Here is a 27,741-nt window from a genome sequence, read left to right as displayed (position 1 = left end):
ATTAGATCGTACACTGAGATACCAAATTCATAATAAAAAAAGTTAAAAATAATATCTTTAAATTGCTGACCTGAATATTGTTTATTTGAATTTTTGAATTGGTTCGATTTTCCTTGTTCAATGTTAATTAGCGCTGATCAATATGGTTGCGATGAATATAATCAGATTAAATAATTTAAAAAACCAGAGTCGCACTTGAAATTATTTTAAATAATAATTAAATAGTTTTGTTGTTGTTAAGGTACCAAACAAAAAAAAAGTATCAAGTGTGGCATATCATTATACCTGACCGAGTTCGTTTAAAATCTGAAATAAAAAATGCAGGTCCGTATTTAAAAAAAATAAGTTAGCCTCTGTATCTCACAAATTATCAGCTAATTTGAAAATCTAAAAGTACCATCAGATAGCCCTAATAAAGGGCTATGAGAATGTATAATTAGTTTTTTGATTTTCTAAAAAGTAACGACAGGAAAAAACAAAATTGATTTTCCAAAAAATCCGTTTTTTTCCAAAAAACTCAGCAATCCTTGAAATTTTTAAAACTTTTTTGATGACATCTTGGTGAACATCTCAATGCGCAACTTTGCCCCAATTTAACCATCTTTGTATCTATTACGGTTTCCGAGATACCAATGCTCGTACCTCGAATTTGTAGCACCCTGTATAGTTTGCTAACAATTTTGTTTGCCAATCATGAAAATAGGGGGACACAAAACAGCTGTAGTATACCTAATTACCGAGCTAATTACACTTGTCTGATTGGTTACTAGATACAAAGTCTAGTGAAAAAATAATCACGATTAAACTTGGAATATGTTAGAACTAGTAACTTTTAGGTAACAAAAAGAAATTAAGCTTTCGTCACTGGGGCTGGAATTCTCGAGTGATTGTTCTCTGGTCTGGAATCTTTCCTTGGACTCCTGTAGGACTTTCTTTCTTTAGTTTGTCTGGCGAAACTAGGCGTCGAGAACGATTCTTCCTTATCTAACGTAGTCATGCTTCCATATTTACGTAACAGTTCTTGAATCTAGTATTAAAATAAATATTATTGGATTGTTTTATATTGTATATTGAAAACATATAAAAATGGTCATTCCGATGATTATCTTTAAACGATATCAGACAGTTTTTTTTTAATTTTGAGATGAAGTAATGTATATACAGGACTTTCCGCTCATTGGGTTCATTATTAATTTTCTTAGAAACCTACACTTCCCCAATAAATTAACGCACAACAAAAAAATAACCAAAAGTTTAAGTTAAGTTTTTGTCAAAACCACTTATCCGATTTGGACGATTTTTTTTTGAATGATAGGTTATTCTTTCCACAATGTTGCTATACTAACTGTATTTCGATAGGAACCCTTTTTATACTAATGCCGGGTGTAGCATTTATAACGTGTTTTTTTAATAAAATTTATGACACCCTGTAGAGTTGATCAGTTACAGTACCAAGTTAAAATTGAAATCACATTTTAGCCTTATCTTCTTTTTTACATTTTGTTTTTTTATTTACTCCATTATCTTCCTTATTACACGAGAAACAACATTTTATAGGATGGCATGATTTAATATTGGTTTTAATTAACATTTTTTCCATTTTACTCACTAAAGTTAGTAGCAGGCTATGGAAAAACACGGATTACCAGTAAATGTCAAATAGAGATGCTTGTTGACAGTGTCAGTCGTTTTCGTCCTTTTATTATATCAAAAATATGCAACGTGCACGTGAAACAAGAAATCTTACTGGCGAAGAATGTGCTCAAGCATTAATATTGTCTGAGGAAGGTTGGAGCTACCGAAGAATTGGTGAACGATTTAATGTAACTCACTCAACCATTTTACGAGTTATACAACGGTATAGAGATACTGGGAGTAATTGTCGCAGGCCGGGATAAGGCAGGAATCGAAGAACCAATTCGATTCAGGAACTCTCAACATTAAGACAACGTTTCGTAACAGCTCGGACCCTTCAAACTCAGCTCAGAGATACTAATGGTCTACAAGTTTGCACAGAAACTAGCATTTCTATTGACATTTACTGGTAAGCCGTGTTTTTCCATAGCCTGCTACTTACTTTAGTGAGTAAAATGGAAAATGTTAATTAAAACCAATATTAAATCATGTCATCCTATAAAATGTTGTTTCTCGTGTAATAAGGAAGATAATGGAGTAAATAAAATAACAAAATGTAAAAAAAGATAAGGCTAAAATGTGATTTCAATTTTAACTTGATACTGTAACTGATCAACTCTACAGGGTATCACAAATTTTATTAAAAAAACACGTTATAATTGCTACACCCGGTATTAGTATAAAAAGGGTTCCTATCAAAATACAGTTAGTATAGCAACATTGTGGAAAGAATAAGCTATCTTTCAAAAAAAAATCGTCCAAATCGGATAAGTGGTTTTGACAAAAACTTAACTTAAACTTTTGGTTATTTGGTGTGGTGCGTTAATTTATTGGGGAAGTGTATATAGATGCATATTTGAGTTGCAAGTTAATATTTTCTGGTCTTATATTTTGGTCTTTAACCAGTGTGTCTTGCCTGTCCGCACGGATCACGTCCTCACGTATGGAGCTGAAACACTTACTTTGACAAAAAAAGGACAATACATAGAATACAGGTCATGCAACGGAAAATGGAAAGGTCCATGTTGGGAGTTACACTTAGAGATAAAATACCCAGTCATACCATACGAAATAGAACAGGAGTAAGGGATGTGGTGATATCTGTCTTACATCTTAAATGGAATTGGGCTAGAAATGTTTCTAGGATAACAGATGGACGGTGGACAAAGAAACTTGTGGAATGGAGACCAAGACACGTACAAGGCCTATAGAAGCATAGGACGCCTTCTAGTCAATGGACAAATGATATTAAGAGAGTGGCTTGAAACTGGGTTCAAATGGCACAAAATAGAAAGAAATGGCTAGAGTTGAGGGAGGCTGTTGTTCGTCATTGCACCGAATAAGCTAAATAATGATGATGATGAAGTTAATATTATTTCCAGGTATAATTTTCCTTTAAAAATGTATGACACGTAGAGTAGTAAAACACTGGATCCGGGAACAGCAGAATGTCCACTGGTAAAACAGACAGAACTCAAGCATATAAAGGGTTTCATCCAGGATCTAATTCTAAAACTACAAAGAAACTGCTATAATACAACAGGTCTTCTGACAGGATATATGAGTGTCAAGTGCTACATCAACAAGCTCAACCTGTATCAAGAAAATCTTTAGTGCAGACTCCAGAGGGAAATATCCTCTGAAACAATAGAGCACGTTATATGTCACTTCGAGGCTTTGGATCGCAAACGACAATTTCTATTTGGGAAAACAATGCTAGAACCAGAGGAACAATGCTCCAATCTTATCAAGGACCTGCACAAGTTGGTACAGTATACAAGGAAAGTATATATAGAAACAGGATACAGGGTAGACATATATAATTAACTTGAAATATCAGTCAAATTTGTATCAAAATTAGATTTTAAAAAAATTAATAAACCAGTTGCGTAAAAAAACCCTGTACACATATTTATATTTTTGCTATAATATTTAACAAAATCCAAAAACACAAGAAAATTACACGAATAAACAATCGAAAAGTATTATTGTCGTATTCATTTGTGTATTGATGAATGTAAGCCATGCAACGAGCAAAATTACATTTCCTTCGATCTTTTTTACATTTGAAAACGCGTATACTACGATGTAGAGTACAAGAAATTTCAAATATCATATATACAGGATGTCCCAGGCTGAGCGTGCATTAGAAGTTTCTAGAGAACTTCAACATATAGTTCGGAGTTTTTTGCACATCATAGTTTCACAACGAGATCTATTGATTAAAAATGTTTTCAATACGGCGGCACTTCCGGAAATACCGGAAGTTGACGGTAACTTTCTTATTTTAAATGGGTGCCCCCATTTATTATTACATACTTAGTATATTCAGGCAGTATTTATAATATAGGAAATTCAATTTAATTCAGATAATTCGTTTTCTGACAGATGGAAATAAATTGTCTGACTGTTTGACACAAACGTCAAAGGAAGCTAGATAAAATCAAGAAAAATATATGTTTTCAAACTAAATCTTAAATAACTTAAAAACGATTTATTTTAGGTATAGGAACATGTATAATTAAAAAGTAACGAACTGAAAAACCTTTTCATTAGTGAAATAAAAACAGTAGGTTTCCGTTTGAAAAAAATGATTTATGATAATTTTTTAATTGCTCAATTCCATGACAATTTAATTTTTGAAATAGATAGCCACATGTTTTTTCTTTATGTTACAGTGGCTGTGGTAATCACTAAATTTGAATTGTAGGCTATACACATTTTTTTGACAGGTAGTTCTTTTCCTCCAAAAATTTTAAATATTTTTTTTTTCTCAAAAAACGGTTAATGTTAGATGTTAGGTATAGTGTGTTTAACATCAATATTCATAGAGTTTTACAGAGAATTTCAGTATGTAATAAAAAATGGGGGCACCGATTGAAAATATTTTTAATCGATAGATCTCGTAAAACAATCATGTGCAAAATATCTCTATCTAGATATTGTGCTATTGTGCTCAGCCTGGGACACCCTATATATTAAAATTCCGATATTGACGCTACTAAAAATGTTTTATTTATACAAGACACACATCACTGTTATGTTTGATATTTTAATTTTTTCTACAAAATGGGTAGAGCAAACTACATTTTTGTTATACCGGGTGCGTCTCAAAAGTGGCTTGGATTTAAGAAGATATATGACATAAATTAAGAATGATTGACGTATTCAATTGTTGGTCACTTCTTCTTTCACCGGAAATGACTACAACTTTTGATCACTTTGATACACTCTGAATAGAATGATATATCATATGTCAACTTTTGACATTTTCGCTTGAAAAAAAATCGTATAACTCAACAGTATAACACTAATTTTTAATCTCGTTTCTTATCGAAAAAAAAATAAAAAAAAGTTATAGGGGTAAGCCACTTTTTAGACTCACCCGGTATTATAAAATTATTGTAGTACATATTGGATATCTGTATTGTTAACATGTAATCATTAAAATATTTTCTATAAAAATGCTTTTCTTTACTTCTAATTCTTTAAAAAGCACTTTTAAACGAATAGTTTTATGGCTTCTTGCTTCTTGGCTTGTATCTACTATAGTACAAAAAGATCGAATTAAATGTCTGATTGTAGTAATATGCAATGAAAAACCACACGCTGTGCAAGTCACATGACAATATGTAATTATGTTGTGCATACTTGTACTGTCTTAATTAACTTTTGGCTTCTCGATCTTTGCAGTTTTGTGGGCTATATGTAAAAAAATCACAAACAAAAATTAAAACAAATAATGCGGTAACAATCACGTATAGGTAAGGAATTTGATCAAAATTAATCAAAATTAAGTATTAATGGCAACCACCTGGCGAGTTAAATAGAAATCAAAATCTTTTAAAACAGAAATTAAACTGAATTTTACCTCTTGTGCCATGGTCTCGTCGTTATCACATTTAGAGACGGTTTGTAGAAGTTCTTGTTTCAATCTACTTTTGGCAGGAGACGTATTTGCAGACACAGATATTCTTCTTTCTCCTACTGCAGACATACTTCTTCTTCCTGCAATTTTACATTAACGAATGATTAATTGCATTTTTAAAATATGCATTTTTAAATGTTAATATTTTTAAATATTAAAGAAATATATAAGAAATATTGTAAAATTGTGAAATTGAATTAGATTCATATTGGTTTAGTAATTTTTAGAGGCCACCTTATGCCACCTCAAGGAAGGCAATTGCAAATCAACTTGAGTATACAGGATGGTCCGAATTGAATTCCGGAAACTTCGGGAGCATCTTCTGCAGATAAAAAGAAGTAAAAAACTTATAAATATACATATATCCTAAAATGCTTAGTTTCGGAGATACAGGGTGTAGAAGTTTCATTTTTATTTCGATTTTTTCCAAATAATTTCTGAAGTAAAGTAAATATTTGGATGAAAATTGGTGTCTGATAGTTTCTTGACATGAGAAATTTGATTTTGATGTCATTATGACTCCTATTTGTAGAGGGCGCCATCTGCATGTGATTTAACTGTTTTGAGGAGTAATAACTTTTTGTCCGTACCTGTATAGAACTGCCGAGTTAAAAAATATACATTTTTGTATTTTTTTACGTAAAAAATGTCTCTGGGTAAAAATCGTTACGAGCAACCCTTCTCGAGATATTTAGAATGGGAATAGTCAATACATGTCATTATTGACAAAAAATAAACATATGTTAAGTAGATAGTTATTGGACTAAAAAGATAAATTTAGAAAATTTTTATTTTTTTAAATTAATCATAAAATTTTCTTCGAAAAAATGATGATTGGTGATGATTTGGCACAAAAACATTTCAAATTAATGATTTCCGTCTACTAACTATTTAGTCAACATGTTTAATTTATGTCAATGATGACAGGTATTGATAATTTCGATTTCAAATATCTCGAGAACTATTACTCGTAGCGATTTTTATTAAGAGGTCTTTTTTACGTTAAAAACGTCGTAAATGTATATTTTTTTACTTAGTAGTTTTATACAGGTACGGACAAAAAGTTATTACTCTTCAAACCAATTAAAAATATGTAGGTGGCGCCCTCTACAAGTAGGAGCCATATTGACATCAAAATCGAATTTCTCATATCAAAAAACTCCCAGACACCAAATTTCATCCAAATGTTGATGTTACTTCAGAAATTATTTGGAAAAAATCGAAATGAAAATGAAACTTCTACACCCTGTATCTCCGAAACTAAGCATTTTAGGACATAATTTATAAGAACTTGTTTACTTATTTTTATCTGGAGAATACGCTGCTGAAGTTTCCGGAATACAGTTCGGACCACCCTGTATATTTGCCTTGAAAAGCCTGTTAAATAGTGCCGTTCGGATTCGGTGATAAACTGTTCGTCCCGAATGTTTACTTTACAAAACCGTTTTGTTTTTGAGATTGACACTTTTCGTTCTAGAGATATTATCGGAAAAGAGGAAAAATTATTTCTTTTGTAGATTTTCTCAAGTAACTCAAGATCTCTTGGAGTATCGGAAAACGGTTTGTGCCAGTCAATTCTACGTAAAATTAACTATCAGTAAGAATATTTTAGTTATATGGTACGGGCATGTCTACAGAATGGCAGAAATAAGAATCCCAAAGCAAATTATAAACTGGAAACCTGCAGGAAGAAGAAAACAGTGTAGACCGAGAAGAAGTTGGCTGGAAGGGATTGACAAGTTTATGGAGGAAAGATCTCTCGGAAACGGTGCATGAAGAGACAGACAGGCATGGAGAGATGGCATCGGAAGACGTAGAACGTTTTGAACCGATTAAAATACAGGGTGGTCCGAATTGTATTCCGGAAACTTCGGCAGCATATTCCGCAGATAAAAATAAATAAAAAAGTTCGTATAAATGTAAGTCCTAAAATGCTTAGCTTCGGAGATATAGGGTGTAGAAGTTTCATTTTTATTTCGATTTTTTCTAAATAATTTCTGAAGTAACGTCAATATTTGGATGAAAATTGGCGTCTGGGAGTTTTTTGGCATGAGAAATTTGATTTTGATGTCAATATGACTCCTACTAGTAGAGGGCGCCACCTACATATGTTTTAACTGTTTTGAAGCGTAATAACTTTTTGTCCGTACCTGTATAAAACTACCGAACGAAAAAATAGACATCTCTGTGACTTTTTACGTAAAAAATATCTCTGTAAAAATCGCTACGAGCAACCGTTCTTAAGATATTTAGAATGGAACTGGTCAACACATGTCATTATTGACGAAAAATAAACACATTGAGTAGATAGTTATTTCACTGAAATAATAAATTTGAAAATTTTTATTTTTTTTTAAATTAATCATAAATTTTTCTGCTAAAAATGATGATAAAACAGTTTCTGTTGAAGTTTTGGCACAAAAATATTTCGAATTTATGATTTCAGTTTAATAACTATTTAGTCAACATGTTTAATTAATGTCAATGATGACAGGTATTAATAATTTCGATTCCAAATATCTCGAAAACCATTACTCGTATCGGTTTTTACCAGAAGACATTTTTTACATAAAAAACATCGTAAATGTATATTTTCTTACTCAGTAGTTTTATACAGGTACGGACGAAAAGTTATTACTCTTCAAACCTGTTAAAAAATATGTAGGTGGCGCCCTCTACTAGTAGGAGCCATATTGACATCAAAATCAAATTTCTCATGTCAAAAAACTCCCAGACGCCAATTTTCATTCAAATATTGACTTTACTTCAGAAATTATTTGGAAAAAATTGAAGTAAAAATGAAATTTCTTCACAATGTATCTACGAAACTACCAGCATTTTTGGACATACATTTATACGAACTTTTTTACTTATTTTTATCTGCAGAATATGCTGCTGAAGTTTCCGGAATACAGTTCGGACCACCCTGTATACAAGAATATTTTAGTTGCGATTTGAGACATTTTGGTTTTTGAGGAAATCGACAGGGGGGTGGCGAGAAATGTTTTCGAAAAATTTTAGAAAATCGATTTTGCTTATTTGGTATTATGTTGTAGTCCTGAATGTTTACTTTACAAAACCGTTTCATTTATGAGATTGACAATTTTCGTTCTTGAGATAGATATTTGTTGTTAAATATTTCTAAAAAAAAACTGATGACGCACATCACAAGTACATGCAAGAGGTAGCCTACGCTCTGTATGGTTCTGGAGCGTCGTAACTCAGACCATATGCGCGCTAGGGAGCTGAAACCTGGAATTCCCCTCTTCGATCCCCATCTTTTCATGATATTTTGACGAGGTTTCGTGCACTACGAAACCCCATCATCAATGGATCAAATCAAAAAATCGTCGGATTTAAATGAAATTTGATATGTCGATAGAATGAACCAAGGCCAACTTGACCGTGAATGACACGTGTCACTGTGACAGTTAATTTTGGCGTAAGAAACGTCAAAAGTTGATGTCCGATGGCGACCAAATTTGGTGGGTAGGCAATGTGAGCGACGGTGTACACTGTTCCACCCTGCAAAGTTGGATAAGTTTCGTTTACATCATCATCAGGGTGGCACCTGCTATTGTTCGAATTGCGAACAACAGTAGTGCCGTTCAAATGCCTATGACAGATAATAGTTGATCAAATGATCATACGATATCTATAATATACAAATAACATACCATTATTGTTTCTCTGGAAAGGCGAGACATATGTGTCTGTGGTAAGACTCGGTCTTGAAGATCTGCCCCTTCCGTTCCAGGTGCTCGTTTTACTGTCTCCTTTCTTAGGTGAGGCGTTGTTACTGGTCGAAATGGATTTTTTAGGACTACCACCTGTTCCGTTTCTTAGCGGTTCTCCTAGATCGATGCTGGATTCTCTTTTAGGTTTAGGCCTGTCCTCGCTGAACGAACGTTCCTTTATTTTGTTGGCGATCCTTGCAAGAGAACCTGTAATATTTTATATGTTTGTTACGTATTTAATAACGCAATACAATACAATGGTTTTATAAACAAATGAAGACTTAAACAAACTAAATTTAATTGATTACACAATACATGCTATTCATACCCAAATTATTGCTGGGTTTCTGATTACTCAACAGCGTTCTGGCGCTGTCGGTTTCCGAAACTGGTGAGGTAGGCGATGATCCGTGAGGTTCGGGACTTTTTCGTAAATTTTTGAGACTCTCTAGGTAGAGTTTATGTGAGAAGTTGGTTCTTCTTAAACCGACGTCGTTGAGTTCGTCTTCGGTGTAAATGTGTTGATTTTCTATAAAGTACGATTAACATTATCGAGAAAAAATATTATAGCCCAATCACTTTCTCAGATTTTTTCAACAAAAAAAATTGTGTGTGCACTATGTGCGCATATTTGAAGTGAAACTTCTTACCAACAGCTATTAAATGAAGCTTTTAATAAGCTTCAAAAAATTAGAGTTAATATAAAACCGTATACTATTTTAGCTTTATAATTTCACAATGCTTTTTAATTTTTATTAAAAGACGATAATTCATCGGCCGGATAGCCTGGCATCTGTGGCCATTAAACCAAAATACTACTACATCTATATCTCTGATTACTACTAACTCTGCTGCCTTTGAATAAGAAGACTAAGGAAGGAGCATATCAAAAATCTTAGGTAAACCGCGATGGGCCTCAAATATGGCCGACTTAAATTCCGGTTTATCAGTGCCGTTCTAATTTTATTTAAAAAATGTAAAACTATGATGTAGGGTAGACGTGGGGTAGACTCAGTAATTTGTTATTTTATTTTACATTGTGAATAAATGTTGGTAGTTATTAAAATTGTTATAAAAATATATAATTCTAATAAAAATAGATAAGTTATAATAAGTATTTATTAACACAAACATCCGATACGCTACTGAAGCAGGTAAGTCAAATTAACGTATCAAAATTCTTTGACATCTAATCTTTGACAAGTAGTAAATAAAAGCTAAAATGCAAGAAAAATATATAATTTAGTTAATTTAAGTGAATTTCATAAATGATCGGTTTACTACACGTATGTATATTATATAGTCACTTACAGTTTATTTCACTCAATTTTACGCTACACAACCAACTATTTTAGAGTCTTTTTCGATAAATCGCGATAGTGTCACTGTTAATTTAAGTTCTGTCACAATTTCCATCTAGATTTACTACCTTTATACAACTATCAGTAGTAAAATAAATAATAAATAACATAAAATAAGCTCCGTAAAGACTGACAAATCCACAAAATTTCAAACCAAATTCAAATGTGTCAAATGAATCGTCAAACAGAACTGTCAAGGATCCCCACCCTAAAGTGCTTTTTCCGCCCACCATGCATGAATACATGGATAGCATTATGCTCCTTCCTTAGTTTTCTTATTCAAACTCTGCTACTAACCAACAATTTGTTTTGTGTGGTCTGTGGTCTGTTTTTTTTAACGTTTTGTTCGTTATTCATGTTGGGTATTTATTTTTAAATTAATGTTAATCGTTAGGCAAACTCATAGAATATGTATTTCTTTTAATATCAATATCTTTTAATATCATAATCAAAATCGTCACTCTAAATTTGACATAACCCAATTGTCATTCGTCTCACTTACATACCCCAATTGTCACGACCGACTTGTCGTCTTTTTTAGACAGATGTCACTTGTCTTGTCATTATTCAATTCATTATTCAAATTCTCAGAACGTTGTTATAACAAAAGTTTCATCTTAAAATAAAATTTTAATCAATCACAATTGTTCATCTCCATCATTTACCGGATTAATAATACAGAAAATAGAGTTCAATTACAAACAATTCATTATTTATAGTGATTTATAGTAATTTTATTAATTATTATTGGTTTGAAATAAATATGACAGTGCCTTCCAATGAAAATGCGGGTTACTAACTCTAAATTCTAATTCTGAGTTGGCAAATGAGCAAGATACTTTACCTAGACCGTTATTCAGAAGCTACAAACCAATGACATACGCCCACATACGGGCTGCAGCAGAATTTGTGACCTTAGACGCCATTTTTTCGACATAACGAATGAGTCATCAACTGGTCATCAGCGACAATTTTAGCGATTTTTAATAGTTGGTTGTGTGTAGTGAACCTTGTATAAATTTAATTACAATGGTAATTTGTTCAGCTTTCAAGTGTAAAAGGCGCAATGATAAGAAAGAGCCAGGAGCTATGTTTTACAGGGAAATAAACAGTCCACTACACCTTTTTAGCGTTTTTTTTTATTGAATTCGATAATTCTTTTTCTGATATTATTGTACTTGATATGTGCTATACCTCGATACTAGTTTTGTACCTTTTGTTAACATTTTAATACGTTTTTTTCGTAATTAATTAGTATGATACCACTGGATACACCATAGGCGTAGTAAAAACATTTATCATAAATATAAATCAAAACTTTCGACTGTTTTTTTATTCTTTCATTAAAATTCATTTAAAGTGATTGGACAAATTTGTAAAACCACTTACCGGTTTCTTCAACATCCTCGGCTGAGTTTTGACTGTACAATGAAGATCTTTTCTTATTTTTATCTTGAACGATACCTAAACTTCGGTATCCTTCGTCGGACATTTGAGATGAGGTGTCGCTGTGAGTATCGCTGCTGTGTGACTCGGTATTGACTTGAAGAACTGCTTCGGATTTTAGTACCTAAAAATAATTTAAGTTAAATATCTTGCTTGAAAAAATATATATTTCGGCCATATTTTTCTACAAAATTTCCATCTTTAAACATATATTATATGTTTAAAATTAATTTTTATTATTTTTAGGAAATTAATTTATTTTTTTTTTGTTTTTAGCATATTATGCTACGGTTAAAATAAATACTTAGCTAGTTTTAAAATTAACCAGCAATTTTGGAAACTAACTAAAAGTGCAGATATTTTGAATTAATCTGACTATTTGTGAAAAATAGGTGGTAACCGCTATTTTTCATAAAGTTTTATATTTAGTTTGATCTTTTCCACATCTTACATACCATACGATCGAAAAAAATGCGTCAAAGATGGCTCAGGAATGACAATCGGTGATAATTTTGGCGAGGTCAAGCCCTAAACATCATTATTTGGCCCGCGTTCTTCTTTAATGGTGCCCTCTACCAGTTGACTATAAGAAGGTTGTAATTTATTTTTATATTAGTAAAAATTATTTTTATAAATGGTGTAGTTTAAAATTAAAAAAAAAATTTGTTTGTCTGGAAACGTACTATCCTTTTTAATCCTTCTATAATTAATGTTAATTTTGACAATTTTTATGTCAATTTTGAGAAAATGACGTTTAGAGATGACATTTCCCATATAAATGTACATGTAAAATGACAGCGATCTTCAGTTCATAGCCATCGCTGACGCCATTTCTTTTTTTGATCATACGCTACCTTCCTAAATGGATTTATAGTAAAAATTGAGCAACCATACTTTGAAGAAGTAAGGTGATGTATTTGACCCATGTGGGAGACAATAAAATATTCTTTGGTATGAAAAAATATATATATCATCAAAATTATTAAAAATAATCAAAAACTATTAATTAAAAAATTAAAAATTATTAAAAGCTGTTTCTAGTTCACCTTATTTTCTACAGGTATCTGTATGCTGGCTACATGCTTGGGTTGGGGTAAATAAGGAGGTAAACTTTGGGGTCCCGACGATGCTGTCTTTACTGAAGGCTGTGAACTTCTGGTAGCTAACTTGGTCGTGTGTGTTGAAGTAAAGTTGGGTGTAGGACTTCTGGATCTACAAAACATAAAAAAATAGTTATAATTCCGATTAGTAATTAGCAAATGCACGATCAAGACCAAGACCCTCTTGGTCTTGAACTACTCATTTCGCAGCCTTGGTTTAGTGGGCAAGGCCCAGTTTTGTTCTTGGTCTTTTTGTGAGTACAGGGCACATACCTAGTATAGTTTTGATTTCAGTACATTTCTTGTATTTCTATTAATTTTTTTGAAGAAAGAGTGAAAAATAAATATTTTTTATTTATTTATTAATATCTCTGAAACTATCGAAATATTCCAAAAATGCAATAATATACAGGGTGTTTCCATTCAAAAAAAAAATAATCCCGATCCACTCACAGTTTTTTGAGCCACCCTATAGAAGGTAAAATATTTTCCTGAAATACATCCTAGTACGTACTCTAGGTTTGCACCTAGGTATCACTATTACCTGACCTGACCTGTATAAGGTTAAAAAAGGATGACCAGTAGTACTATTTAGAACTTTAATGTAAAGTACCCCTTCTGGTCTGTTACGGAATTTTACACTATCGCCATTCGCTTTGGCATTAAAATAAGTGTAAAAGTACCAAGTTTCACAATATATTATTTTAATAGGAAGTATTTAAGGGCATATGTTCATAGAAACTTTTTTTTTATTTTAATCTGTAGAATCACACACCGAAGTTAGATACAGTATTTTTTGACACCCTGTATATACCTAATATTGGGAGGTGCTGCCAAACTTTTTCGTGGAAAATTGGGGCTGATAGATCTTCTGGTGTCAGCATGTAAGAACGATGGCGATTTTGAACGGGATCTGTTGAGGGAATTCATTGGAGGGCCGAGACTGTGAGGTCCGCTGTTGACGCCGTTGATTGTAGGTGGAAGGGATGCCGGAGAAACATTAGATCTGAAAAAAATTACGACTTTAATTTGCTCTAATATATTTTATTAGTCTGACTGATTCACTTTAAATGAACGCACGATGAACATAAGAACACGTTTTCGTAGAAACTGATCAGTAGGTATATTTACAGTTTCAGTAAATGTGAAAACCAGTTCTACATTTATTCAATTTAGCTAAATACAAATTGAAGTGCGCGAAGACTTTTTTTAAGTTTTGTTGTAGTATAGTCGTATAGTTATATACTGTAGTATACCGGATGCATCTCAAAAGTGGCTCACCCCTATAACTTTTTATTTTTTTCAGAAAAAAAAACGAAATTTGGAATGTTAGTGCATGACATAAATTAGGATTGACTGACCATTAGTTCAATTTTTTTCGATCACTTCCTGTTTCACCGGAAATTACTACAACTTTTGATTTTTAAATGACACCTTCGGTATTTTTCTACTCTATTAGATAGAAAATGACACTCTGAATAGAATAACATATTTTAAACTTGATATTTTTGCTTAAAACAAAATTGATTTTTTTTTTAATTTCAACAATGGAGACGAAAATGTAGTGGAATGGGCATACGATTCACTATGCCGACGATCAAGTAATACTGGCCTCAGACGTAGAGGACACTGAGTATATGTTTAAAAATTAAATTAGGAGTATGATAGATGGAGTTTACAAATAAATTTTAAAAAGAACGAATATCTATCATATCTATGCGTCGGTAACAAAGGACAAGAGCTAGAAATGGAAAACAGAAACAGAATAAAAGCTTGTACTGAATTCACATACCTAGGTACTAACACAAATAATAACAAAAGAAAAAGCAACAATATCATCAACAACAGAATCAACAAAACCAGAAGCATTACAGACCAGCATTACTAAATTCTATCCTTTAAAAAAAATAAACATAGCAACAAAAACTCGCATAAATGACACGATGGTTAAGAGTACACTTACATATGGACATATGGAAATGGACTTCCTCAGAAGATCGGCAAGAAAATCAAAATTCAAAAAAGTGCGAAATGAAGAAATAAGAATAATAACAAAGAAAGAGATAACCATCGAAGAAGAAATCCAAAAAAAAAAACAATTAATTTGGTATGTGCATGTAAACAGAATGGGAGAATGTATTTTAAATTTTAATCTAGGGTCTAGGTCAATGTTTAATTAAGGAACCTTGGAAAAATAAATTTCATCGTCTAATGTTTTTAGTGTTAAGTTATTCTTAATAAGTTATATTATTAAGGTGAGCCGCTTGAGACGCACCCGGTATAGTGGAAACTTCAAAAAACTTCAAAAATCAATATTGAGCAGTTCAGTTTTCCACTATATCATCATTGAACAGTTCTTTTTAGACCAATGACCTAACACTGATCATAGCGTGAGCGTATACACAAAATAAAGTATTACTTTTTAATTAACAACATTTTTAAATTACTTCAGCGTGTGGGATTTGATAGAAGGAAAAAATCAAAAGAGTGACTCACCGACAATGTCAATAAAAAGATTGGAGAGATGAGTAACATATAATTCCTTAAACACACCCAGTTACAACAGGTTGATTACTGAAATTTTTATTTTGAAACGTTCTTTGCTTAGGATTTAGAAATGCAAATAGTCGTAAAGTTAAATCATCGAGATTGAAGGTAATTCTTAAATCATGGATAAATAAAGCTTAAAGAAATACGGCTTTAAGATTTTATCTCGTACTTTTAAGTTGATAATTTGTATGTAATTCAGTCAAAGTTTGTTCAAAACGAGCGTAGATGTTACTAAAATCCATGCACTTAGTTTTTGAATTAATATTTTTCCTAGCACAACTTTATTCCTACTACACTTATGTATTAAACAGTAGTTTTAAAAGGCTCATTCAATTATAATAGAAATAAAGATGTCTAACGTTGATACAGTCGCTATAAATATTGATAGGTAATAGATTAAATCAAATCCAGAATGCCACTTTATCTGAAGAAGAAAACATTCGACCAATGTGTACTATGTATCATGACCTAGGCATGCGAAACCTGGATACTTCAAACGGACATTATAAGGAAAATACATGTCACACAACGATCAAATTATTAAATTCCTCAATTTGCCAAACTCCAACCGTGGAAGGTGTGTACCCTCGGAGGAAGAACTGTTGTCAGAGGAGGATGGGAAATACCCTGTCCCCTCTACAACAGGGGTATGATGGGATATAGACTTTGTGATGACTCAAGGAAGGGGGGCACACAATAGATCTTTAAGGTCGCAGTGATTAACCACTTCGATTCTAATTATTTTAAACCATAATTGGAAATCGTTGAAAATAATGATGATGATGATGATGATGAATTGAACAACCTCAGTGGAACGAGAAGAAAATAGAAAATACTCTGAACATAAGCAAAGAATACAAATAAGACAAAAATCAATAACTTTACGATCAGAACCGATGTATACAACAATTGACTGAAAATGTATAACGTGAAACATCCAATTTTAAAATCAAGACATTCAAAGCAATCGAAATTAAAAATATTTATTTATTTATTTATTTATTTATTTATTTATTTATTTATTTATTTATTTATTTATTCTACAACACTCTACAGCTTACGCCAATTACAGAGTGGGTTACACACAAAAAAAATTCAATACAAAATAATTAAATTAAACAAAAAATAACATCAATGAGAAAAAATATATCAATGAAAAAAAAAAAAACAACAACAATATAAACCAAGAAAAAAAAAAACCACTAAACTGAACTTCACAACCGAAACCAAAACGCACCCCTGAAAATATCAAAATTACACTGATATAAATTATATGCATCCTGCATACGTTTCAATGGCGAATATTTACTTACATTTGTGCGCGAGGAGGCCACATAAAATGTAAAGCTATACCGAGAGCTACGTGGGACCAGAAAATTGATTTGACTGAGAACATCCGGACTATCAATTTCATTATGTAATAACTTGTATAAAAATTTCAGCTCTGAATTTGTCCGTCGAACCTCCAAGGAATCTAGAGAATGTTTCTGCAATAAAGAGCTGTGACAGCAGCCAATTTGCGGGTAAACCCCATCAGTTCTTAAACTCAGATATTTCAGAAAACGACGCTGTACCTGCTCGAGAGCATTAATATGTGCCGCATAAAACGGCGACCATACAATTGATGCATACTCTAGCTTTGATCTTACAAAAGCATAATAGAGTAGTTTTAATGTGTTACTATTGCTAAAATCTCTAGTATTACGCACAATAAATCCCAAGGCCTTAAACGAAGATTGAACGACTTCAGATATATGCTGAACGAAAGATAGTTTACTGTCAAATGTGACACCCAAATCTTTAAAAACAGATACTCTACCTATCATCGTATCACCGATAGAATAATTATAAATTTGTGTTTCCGATTTCAAGGTATAAGACATGACTTTACATTTTTCAACGTTCAATGGTAAGTTATTATATGAACACCATGCAACTAATCGATCAACACACCTCTGAAGCCGTTCACAATCATGAGGCGAATCAATGCGGGAAAATATCTTCATGTCGTCTGCATACAGTAAGACACTTAAATCAATTATATCAGTACAATCGTTTATAAAAATGTTAAACAATAACGGTCCCAAAATAGACCCCTGGGGGTACACCGAAGTAGCGCAACAGTTCGACTCGAATTCTGACCCACAATACTCCACCCTCAACAATCTGTCTTTTAAATAGGACTCAAACAACATTAATAAGTTAGCTGAAAACCCAATCCGATCCAGATGGTAAAGAAGGATCCCATGGTCAAGTCGGTCAAACGCTTTAGAAAAATCAGTATACACAACGTCGACCTGACTCTTTGTATCAATAGAGTCAGCAATAAATTGTGTAATACTTAAAAGATTAGTTGTCGTCGACCGACCCCTTATAAAACCATGCTGATTTGATGAAATTCTACCTCCCACCTGGAACGCCAATGCGCCATAGAGAGCCATTTCTAAACATTTGGAAAAATTAGAAATTATTGTTACATGTCTATAATTTTCAATATTATTTCTATCGTCCTTTTTAAATACTGGGATGATCTTTGAGGTTTTCCAGATAACAGGAAACGTATTTGTCTTCAGGCACAGATTAAATAATTTCGTTAGTGGGGAGGAAAAAACTATTGCGCAATCTTTCAACAGAAATGAGGGTACTTTATCGGGTCCTACCACTCCGGTGGGCTTCATTTTTTTTAAGCAGTGCAAGATATCTCTCTCCGATACCCGATTCAGTGTTATATCACCAAAGGAAGAATTAATTTCAGTGCTACCTTCACGAATATGACCGTTACCTGATACAATATAGGACGATCGAAAAAAGTCTGCAAATGCATCTGCTATTGATTTTGTATCATTGAGTTCGACATCATTAAACTTCATTTGTTCAGGAAACGACCGAGACTTACTTTTATTATTTATAAATTGCCAAAACTGCTTGGGGTTAGTAGTTAGACCACCCTCAACGTCTCTACAATATATACTATAGTTTTTACTAATATTTTGCTTAATTTGCGCTCTAAGCTCCTTAAATTTTACCAAGTGAAAATTCTGTTTTGATTGTTTATACGTCTTCCATGTATTATTTTTAAGTTTAATAAGCTTAATTATATCTGAACCATACCACGGAGGATAATTTCTTTTACGTTTGGACGTTTTAGGTACAAACAAATCCAACCCATTATAGATCACCCCATAAAATCGTTCGCAAGCAGCATCCACGTCAGAGATTTCATCCAAGAAATCCCAATTACACTCAGCAAAATAGCCATAAAGATCAGGAAAATTGGTTCTTCGAAAATTATAATATGTGTTATCAAATTTCTGAGCATTGGGCTTTCTGGACTGACCGGCTTCCAAAGAAACGATAAGAGCCGGATGGTGGTCGTCTTCAGTCAACAAAATGTCTTGGGCTTTGTTTACTGTGCACTTTAAAGATGGATCTGCAAAAACCAGATCGAGAAATCTGTTATTATAATTAGCTACAGCGTTATATTGAATTAGGTTAAAGAAACTAGCAAAATCACCTTGAAGAATGTTTCTCGCCGTTAGAATTAGATTGATAAACAAAATCAGGTAAATTAAAATCTCCAATAAATAAAATATTAGAATTGTAGAGTGCTATATCCGTACATTGTTTCAAAAAGTTGAGTATAATCTGAAATTTTTGCATTAGGTGGAATATATACAATAAAAACACAAAATATAGAGTAGTTTGACGTAATTTTTAAGGCTAAGAGGTCAATATTTATTGGAAGTTCGGATAAAACAATCTGTGATACCGAAAATATATTTCGAACTGCTAAGACCACACCACCACCCCTGCTACACGACAATTGCGCATAATTTCGATCTTTCCGGAAAACATTATATCTAGCGTCAAACAACTCCGTATCTAAAATATCTGAGTTTAACCATGATTCACTCAAGGCAATAATGTCGAAGTCCGTACACAAAATTGCATTATAAATCTCATTTGTTTTACTTCGCAGGCCTCGCACATTCTGGTAATAGATGGGAACATCTATTACCAGATGGACATTCTGATTAATATAAGAGAATCACAAAAAAAGTTTAAACAAACCTGTCGATACATAAGAACTTTGATCAGCGATCATTCATGAAGTGCAGCGTATAATTAATTACTTATTAGATTTCTCAGCAATATAGCTAGTTAGAAGTTACCGGGTGGTTAAAAATGTCGTGAGTTGTTCCGAGAAAAGGATGGCACAGTTTAAAGATATTACAATCAAACTAACCTGTCATAGAACACTTGAGCTCCATGAAGGTCGGGTGCCCTTCCCGGCACCAGTTTAGCTCCTTGCGTTGGTCTGTGTTGTCCCCGGCACCGACACGGGTCGTGTTTATCCAGGTAGTGTGCCAGAGTGTCCCAGCCGCCGCCAACCCGGACCATGACATGCTTCCTTAAAATCTGAAAAGATTGTTAACATTTGTAATATCTATTTCTTTAATTAGTATTATGTCTCTTCTAAATACTAAAGTTATATATGAATAGTTATACAGGGTGTTTAATGTTCCTAAGATTTATAACGTAAAAATAAGACTTATTTTTTACGTGTTGCTGTGGCTAAGGTCGGTGGTGAGCAAGTAAGTAACCGGTATTTTGAAATTTGGGTAAATACACAAGTTTTTGTACTCGGTATAGACCCAAAAGGTCAATAAATAGTATATTGAATTTGAGAAAATACCATTATGCCCGGTCATACCCGGATATACCCAGTCACGCCCAGGTTTTTAATTTTCACCACGTATTCTAACAATGTTTAAAAACAATTTGTTGTTATATTAAAATTATTGAACTACTAATATCGCCATTAAAAAATAGGGGTTGATGGTAGAAGGGTGAAAATTTAGGATTGTATCTATTTTTAATGCTACATCATAAAAAATAAAAATAAAAAATGTTTTCCAAAAATTAAAAAATAATTTGGGGTGGGTTACTCATATCACTTAGGGGTATAAAAAATAGATAACAACCTATTCTCAGACCTACTAAATATACATATAAAATTTCATTGAAATCGGTTAAGCAGTTTTGGAGGAGTATGATAACAAAAAATTAAAAAACAACCCCTATAATAGGGGTTGATGGTAAAACAACCCCTATAATAGGGGTTGATGGTAGAGGAGTGAAAATTTATGGTTGTATTTTTTAATGCCAAATTACGACATCAACGACATTGCAAATCTAGACATTAGCGGTAAAATCTGCCTCTTTGCAGACGATACTAGTTTCACTTGGAGCGGCCCAGATGTTACGGCACTATATAATACTATATCCAGTGACTTACGTCCTTAACCTAACCATTAAATCTTGGTGCGATTCTAATCTCCTATGCCTCAACCTTTCAAAAACTAAAGTTTTGTCATATAAAAGTACTATACAACCTTTTGTACTTAATAACACCACTATTGACGTCGTGGACTCTGTGAAATTCTTAGGACTTGTTGTAGACAACTCGTTAAAATGGGACTTGCACATCGAAGCTTTATCAAAGAAACTAAGCGCTGCCTGTTTTGCGCTAAGATCAGTTTCTAAGGAACTTAACTCATCAACCTCTAGAATGGTCTATTATGCCCTTTTTGAGTCGCATCTTCGTTTCTGCACCCTTCCATTCTGGGGTACTTGCTGCGCGACAAAATTTGACCGTATTTTCAAACTTCAAAAGAGAGCAGTTCGATACTTATTGGGACTAAACATTAGAACTCACTGCCAGAATTTCTTTAAAAATTTCCAAATACTGACTCTTCCTTTCTTATTCATTTGAATCTGTTTGCTTAATCCGCAAGCACATATCTGCTATTCCGGAAAGGCCTTCTCACAACTATCCACTTAGGAATGCGGAGCACGATATTTATCTGCCAACCCCGAGCTCAGAACTAGTTAAGGGCTCAATACTGTACAATGCCAAGAAAATGTACAATCATTTGCCTTTGAATATCAAGTCACTTTCATTCTTTCAGCATTTCGCAAAACTCTGAAATCATACTGGAGAGAGCCCTATATGCGGTAAACGACTTTTTTGTTGATGTTTAATCATGAACAATTTTGAATTTTAAAATATTGATCATCTCACACACTGGTTAAAAGTCTAGTATTTAATTTATAATATTTTATAACTCTTGATTTTATGATATATAACATGATTTTATCCATTTACAGTTTTCCTTTTGTAAAATTTTCTTGATACGCCTGTGTTCTGCAATGTCTATGTATGTTTTATTTGTAATTTTAATGACGTAAATTTATTTGAATTGATTTGTATTGTAACATTTTTTTATTATTTGTATATTTGTTTTTGTGCTTTTTGTTTTGTGAATGCTTTGTCGATGAAGCTGTTTTGGCTTTTTGTACAATAAAGCGTTTTTTTTACATTTGGGAGATCGTAATCATTTCAAATCGGGTAGGCTCCAGAACTAAAAAATAATATCTGTCAATGACTTACCCTCACAAAAATAAGAACTTTTGTATCTCCAATTCGGTATTTTCCTTCTGAGACTCGAATCATAGGGAACTGGGTAGGGCAGGTACATTGGGCTACCAAATCACGAACCTGGAATAAAATATTAGATATAATAAGTATTCGAAAATATCGATATCAATTACAAAAATAAAAAAAAATATATAGGTATTATATACGGTTATGTTAATTATATTCTTAACTATTTATAAATTTAATATATCTATATTCTTTCTAGAGCTTCATGCAGAACCTTAAAATTAGTGGAATAAATTATTGGTTTCATTTAGCGTAGAAGTTTGTTCCTCTAATTTCAATGTAAGCTTCAGAACGTCAAAATTACTGGTAGAAATTTTCAATTAGTAGAAAAACTTTAACTTTTTTCACTAATAATTATACTTCAAAATTAACGACATAGAATGGATATAGATTAGCGATTGATGTCATTTTGACTTTTGATTATTACCTGTCAGTTTGAAATAAAAAGTTTATTGTTTAAGCTAATTATTAGAGCGTTTTCACACACGCCGGCAAAATCGGTGCCGGTGCCGGAGCTGAAATTGATTGCAATATAAATAAATTAGCTCCTTCACATATACTCCGATCCGGTAAAATAGTCATGGACCGGCAAATACAATAGAATTAAATGCAACTGTCGGAACGGTTGCAAAGCCGGCGCCGACTCCGGCACCGATTTTGCCGGTGTATGTGCAAGCGCTCTTAGGCTTTCTTTATGGATACAACTGACTACCGCAAGCTGTAAAATGAAAAACACTTGGAATTAATTTTATGTAAAATTATATTGAGAATGTCATCGATCGTCATTTTCAAGCCAACTGGACTGATGATTTTTTATCGATCATACGGTTTTCTATATTATTATGTAAAGAGTACATTTGCGGTTCATTAAAATGAGCACCGTGCGTTGTCGTATTTACGCAAACGTCGAAAAAGAAATACGATTTCGCTAAAAATTATCATAAATTTTGCACAGTCCCACGCGAAATAACCAAATACCATATAGTCTAGTTAGGAATGTTCCAAAATATCGATTCCTACTAATTTTATATACGTTGAATCTCTCAAATTTCAGTATGGAACTTTACAAATTTTTCCACAAAAATCAATTGAAACATATCTTTGAATGAAGTGGTATTGCAATAAAATTAGCTAAAACACAAAGTATATACTTTAAGTAACTTATGTACACTAAATTAAAAAAAAATACTTAAAACATGAGTATTTGCAACATTTCTATAATATCGATATTCTTTTTTGGACAGAACATTCTTAGATATATATATTGTTTTCTTTGACTTTAAATAGTGCATCTTATTGCGTAAACATCAGTGTTTTATGACCAGTACCAAATGTAGGTCTTGGTTTGTAAATGTTTCGGTTTTTGGTCATTGTGGGGGTTTAAAACAATACAACAACCTCTCTGTGTTTACAATTTTAATTAATGATGTTTGGTGTTTCTTATATTTTCTTTTTCTTTTAAATTGAGCAACAAAATAACAGTTTATTTTTTTAATGTTAAATGATTGTAATTTTCTATTTTATCTAAAACTTCATTCAGAACCTCGCAATTAGTGGAATAAATTAGTGGTTTCAATTAGTAGTGGGAACTATCGAATGAATACTATCGAAACATTCGATAGTTGCATTTCATTCGAATAATTCGATAGTTTTAGTAAGAAAACATTCGTTCAAAACTATTCGAATAAAAATTATCGAATAGATCCGTCAGCTGCCTTGAAATATTGTATTCTAGTAATTCGGCAGCAAAAACCATTCAATTATAAAATTCATTCATTTATGAAATTCATTTATTCGTCAGGATCGATTATAATAAAATATTAACTGAATTTTAGTTGTCGCCCGGCGACGTAGGTTTCTTTCCGAGAAACCCGACAGCGGTCGGTGGCAATGCTATGAAAGAAGCCGGCATCTTTGATTTTTTGCAGAGCCAGATATAGATAAGGACACATTATTTTTTTTATTGAGGTGCTAGAATTTACACAGAAAATACATTACGAAGGGCGCTGTTGCCATATTTTGGTATTAGTTGATATTAGCAAAGAATATTATTGTTTGGCTTTAGTTAGTTAGGGTAGGTATGTCTATATATTCTGCATTTTTTTATTAATATTCTGTTGTTACACTGCAATAATACTTGTTATTTTGGATGTAGGAAAATGATTTTTAATGTTTTTAAACAAAGACTGGTTTAATAAATAATAATAACAGTAATAATTTGTTATACCTATTAACAACAAAATTTAAAATCTTTTAATATAAATATTTTTTTTCAAAATTATTTATATTAGATCCTATTTAAAAATAATATAGTCTCTAAATTTTTTTGTGTGTGGCAACGTTGGTTTATTAAATAATAATAATTACAGAACTAATTTGTTATATTAACAACAAATTTTAAAATCATAAAATATAAACATTTATTAATTTTCTAAGCATGCAGTGTGTATCGGAAGGAAAATATAAATAAAAATTAGAAATCAAAATTATTTATATTAGGTGCTTTATATTACTATTTAAAAATTATATTTACTTTTACTGGCATTTACTTTAAAAAATAAATGAAATATTTCTTCGCAAAAAACTACATGTAAGAGAAATAGCATAAACAAAATACAAACATCGTTAACTTTTTTTTTAAATTGGGACGTGTAAAACTTTCATTTTAATTTTCTCACCCCATAGTTTGAGTTCGATAACCATTTACTTAACTACATTACTTAAATATGATTATTAAGTTCAACTAATTAATATTATTAAAACATCTAAAATACAAATATGTATTTTTAAAATTAATTGTAAGTTCATCTCATCTCTCTTAAAAATTGCTACCTCTCAAAATTTCCCATTAAAAAATAGCCATATACCATATAAAATTAAATAATTGAAAGATCGGACTACGGAAAACCACACAAATTTTCGGAAAACTTTTGACCACCTGCACATGCACACAATCGTCAATAAATAAAATTAAAAAATAACTACTATTTAGTATTTTAAGTATTTTAACTATTTTAAAAATAGCACAGTATTTATACGGCGAAGTTATAAAAATTTGGAAGAACTAATAATGCACTGACGCATACAAAAATCAAATGAATACTAAATTTCATTTATCAAAAGCATTCGATAGTCGTGGCTCAACGATAACCATTTAGTCGCACGGCGAGGTTGTCACATATGCTTTAGTATACAAATGAATGAATGATTTTATTCGAATAAAACCATTCGATAGTTGAAATCATTCATTCATTAATCATTCGATAGTCTCATTCATTCGATAGTTCCCATCGCTAGTTTCAATTACACTTTATAGTTTTTAGTTTACGATCATTCACAATGTTTAAAAAACACAATTAAAATTAATAGAATATCCTATCAACAGCTTGGCTTAGTCATTTGTATCCATAGAGAAAGCCTAATTATTTAGCTTATAAAACAATCAACTTTTGATTTTTTACCACAATTTCTCTTGGCGGAAGATAATCAAAAGCCAAAATGACATTTCTCGCAAATTTTGAAGTATAATTAGTGGAAAAGTTAAAAGTTGGATAACTGTATCAATCTTTGAATAAGAAGATTAAGGAAGGAGCATATGGATGGGCCTCAAATATGGCCGACTTAAATTCCGGTTTATCAGTGCAGTTCTAATTTTATTTAAAAAATGTAAAACTATGATGTAGGGTAGACGTAGGGTAGACTCAATAATTTTTTTTTATTTTACGTTGCGAATAAATGTTGGCAGTTATTAAAATTGTTATAAAAATATAAAATTCTAATAAAAATAGATAAATTATAATAATTATTTATAACCATAAACATCCGATACGCTACTGAAGCAGGTAAGTTAAATTGACGTATCTAAATTCTATGACATCTAATCTTTGACTAGTAAATAAAAACAAAAATGCAAGAAAAAATATATAATTAGTTAATTTAAGTGAATTTCATAAATGATCGGTTTATTACACGTATGTATATTATATAGTCACTTACTAGCGAAAAGTTGTTCCATTATTTCACTCGATTTTTGTCGAGATCTACCGTACGCTACACAACCAACTATTTTAGAGTCTTTTTCGATAAATCGCGACAGTGTCACTGTTAATTTAAGTTCTGCCACAATTTCCATCTAGATTTACTACCTTTATACAACTATCAGTATTAGAATAAATAATGAATAACATAAAATAAGCTCCGTAAAGACTGACAAATCCACAAAATTTCAAATCAAATTCAGATGTGTCAAATGAATCGTCAAACAGAATTGTCAAGGATCCCCACCCTAGAGTCCTTTTTCCGCCCACCATGCACGAATACATGGATAGCATTATGCTCCTGCCTTAGTCTTCTTATTCAAAGATATCAACTAATTGATGTCTACCACTAATTTTGATGTTCTGAATTCTTACATTGAAATTAAAGAAAACCAAATAATTAAACCAAACCAAAACACGCTTCTACGCTAATTGAAACTACTAATTTATTCCACTAATTGCGAGGTTCTGAATGAAGCTTCATAATAGTCACAGAAATTATGTTTTTCATAGTTGTATATTCTTGGTATGACATCCACTGATGGGAGTTGGAGAAGTGGTATTTTCCTTTTGAGGATGTTCCAAACTCCTGAACTGACAATTCTCCCAGTACTGTTTCCGTCAGTTACCATTCCAGTCATTGTCAATGACAATGTGCAGTGTTGTGAAGTCTAGAATTATCTAACAGCACCAGAGACAACACTATGATGCAGACAGAATATAGATGCAAACGATACTCTGGTAGATATTTTATTCATTTAAACAATATTTAAAGCAAGCAACAGAAGTGTTAAATAGTGAATTTAATAAATATTATAAAATATCTTGATAATTTTTGTTGATATTTTTATTTCGTCCTTTGTAAAGAGTTTAATGCCTTATAAAGATTCTTATCCAAGCTTTAACCCTATTTGTAACTCTAACTCCTTCATAATGCAAAAATGACCTAGTTTATATTGATTTACGTACCCTGCCAAGTTTAGTAACTACCGCAGAATGGTATAGAGTATAGAGTGTATGATTTAACCTGCTTATGTGCTGCTTATCGTTTCATATAGTTTAAGATTACATTTTATGGTCTTCAGTGGATGGCTATTTGTTTCGCACGAAAATAATAAAGAAGTCATATAAAAGTTTCCAGAAAGAAGCTAAAAACAGAATTAAGAAAAGTTCACTTAAAAGCCTCCATAAATATGATACCTAAGTGAATTATATTTTTGTATTTATCTTATAATGAAAGACGGAAACCCAGTAAATGTCATTCTATTGTACAGGGATAGAGTAAAAGTCCATTATTTCAAGTATTAGAAAAAAAATACCCAGGGTGCCATTTAAAAATCAAAAGTTATAGTCATTTCCGGTGAAACAGGAAGTGACCGAAAACAATTGAATTATTTCAAGTATTAAAAGTAAAAAAATACCTAGGGTTCCATTTAAAA

General features: G+C 32.0%; 1 protein-coding gene across 2 annotated transcripts in view; it reads right to left on the bottom strand.

Moving 5' to 3' along the window:
- Nucleotides 1-596: 596 nt before the first annotated feature.
- The window catches only part of LOC115880028 (GAS2-like protein pickled eggs), a 272,661-nt gene continuing 245,516 nt past the window's right edge, over nucleotides 597-27,741 (bottom strand). For both annotated transcript variants that reach the window (XM_030897139.1, XM_030897140.1), the window contains exons 7-15: nucleotides 22,212-22,319; nucleotides 20,004-20,176; nucleotides 14,022-14,213; nucleotides 13,154-13,319; nucleotides 12,051-12,231; nucleotides 9,629-9,829; nucleotides 9,241-9,507; nucleotides 5,507-5,643; nucleotides 597-1,027 (exon numbers count right to left, since the gene is read on the bottom strand). In XM_030897139.1, coding sequence (XP_030752999.1) covers nucleotides 851-1,027; nucleotides 5,507-5,643; nucleotides 9,241-9,507; nucleotides 9,629-9,829; nucleotides 12,051-12,231; nucleotides 13,154-13,319; nucleotides 14,022-14,213; nucleotides 20,004-20,176; nucleotides 22,212-22,319 — 1,602 coding nt within the window. In that variant the 3' untranslated portion in view covers nucleotides 597-850. The remainder of the gene's footprint in view (nucleotides 1,028-5,506; nucleotides 5,644-9,240; nucleotides 9,508-9,628; nucleotides 9,830-12,050; nucleotides 12,232-13,153; nucleotides 13,320-14,021; nucleotides 14,214-20,003; nucleotides 20,177-22,211; nucleotides 22,320-27,741) is intronic.

Source organism: Sitophilus oryzae, unplaced genomic scaffold (assembly GCF_002938485.1).
Source record: "Sitophilus oryzae breed Bouriz unplaced genomic scaffold, Soryzae_2.0 scaffold_1604_pilon_pilon, whole genome shotgun sequence".
NCBI lineage: Eukaryota > Metazoa > Arthropoda > Insecta > Coleoptera > Curculionidae > Sitophilus > Sitophilus oryzae.
The sequence above is the reverse complement of the archived record's forward strand: the minus strand, read 5'-3'. Positions and strand labels throughout refer to the sequence as shown.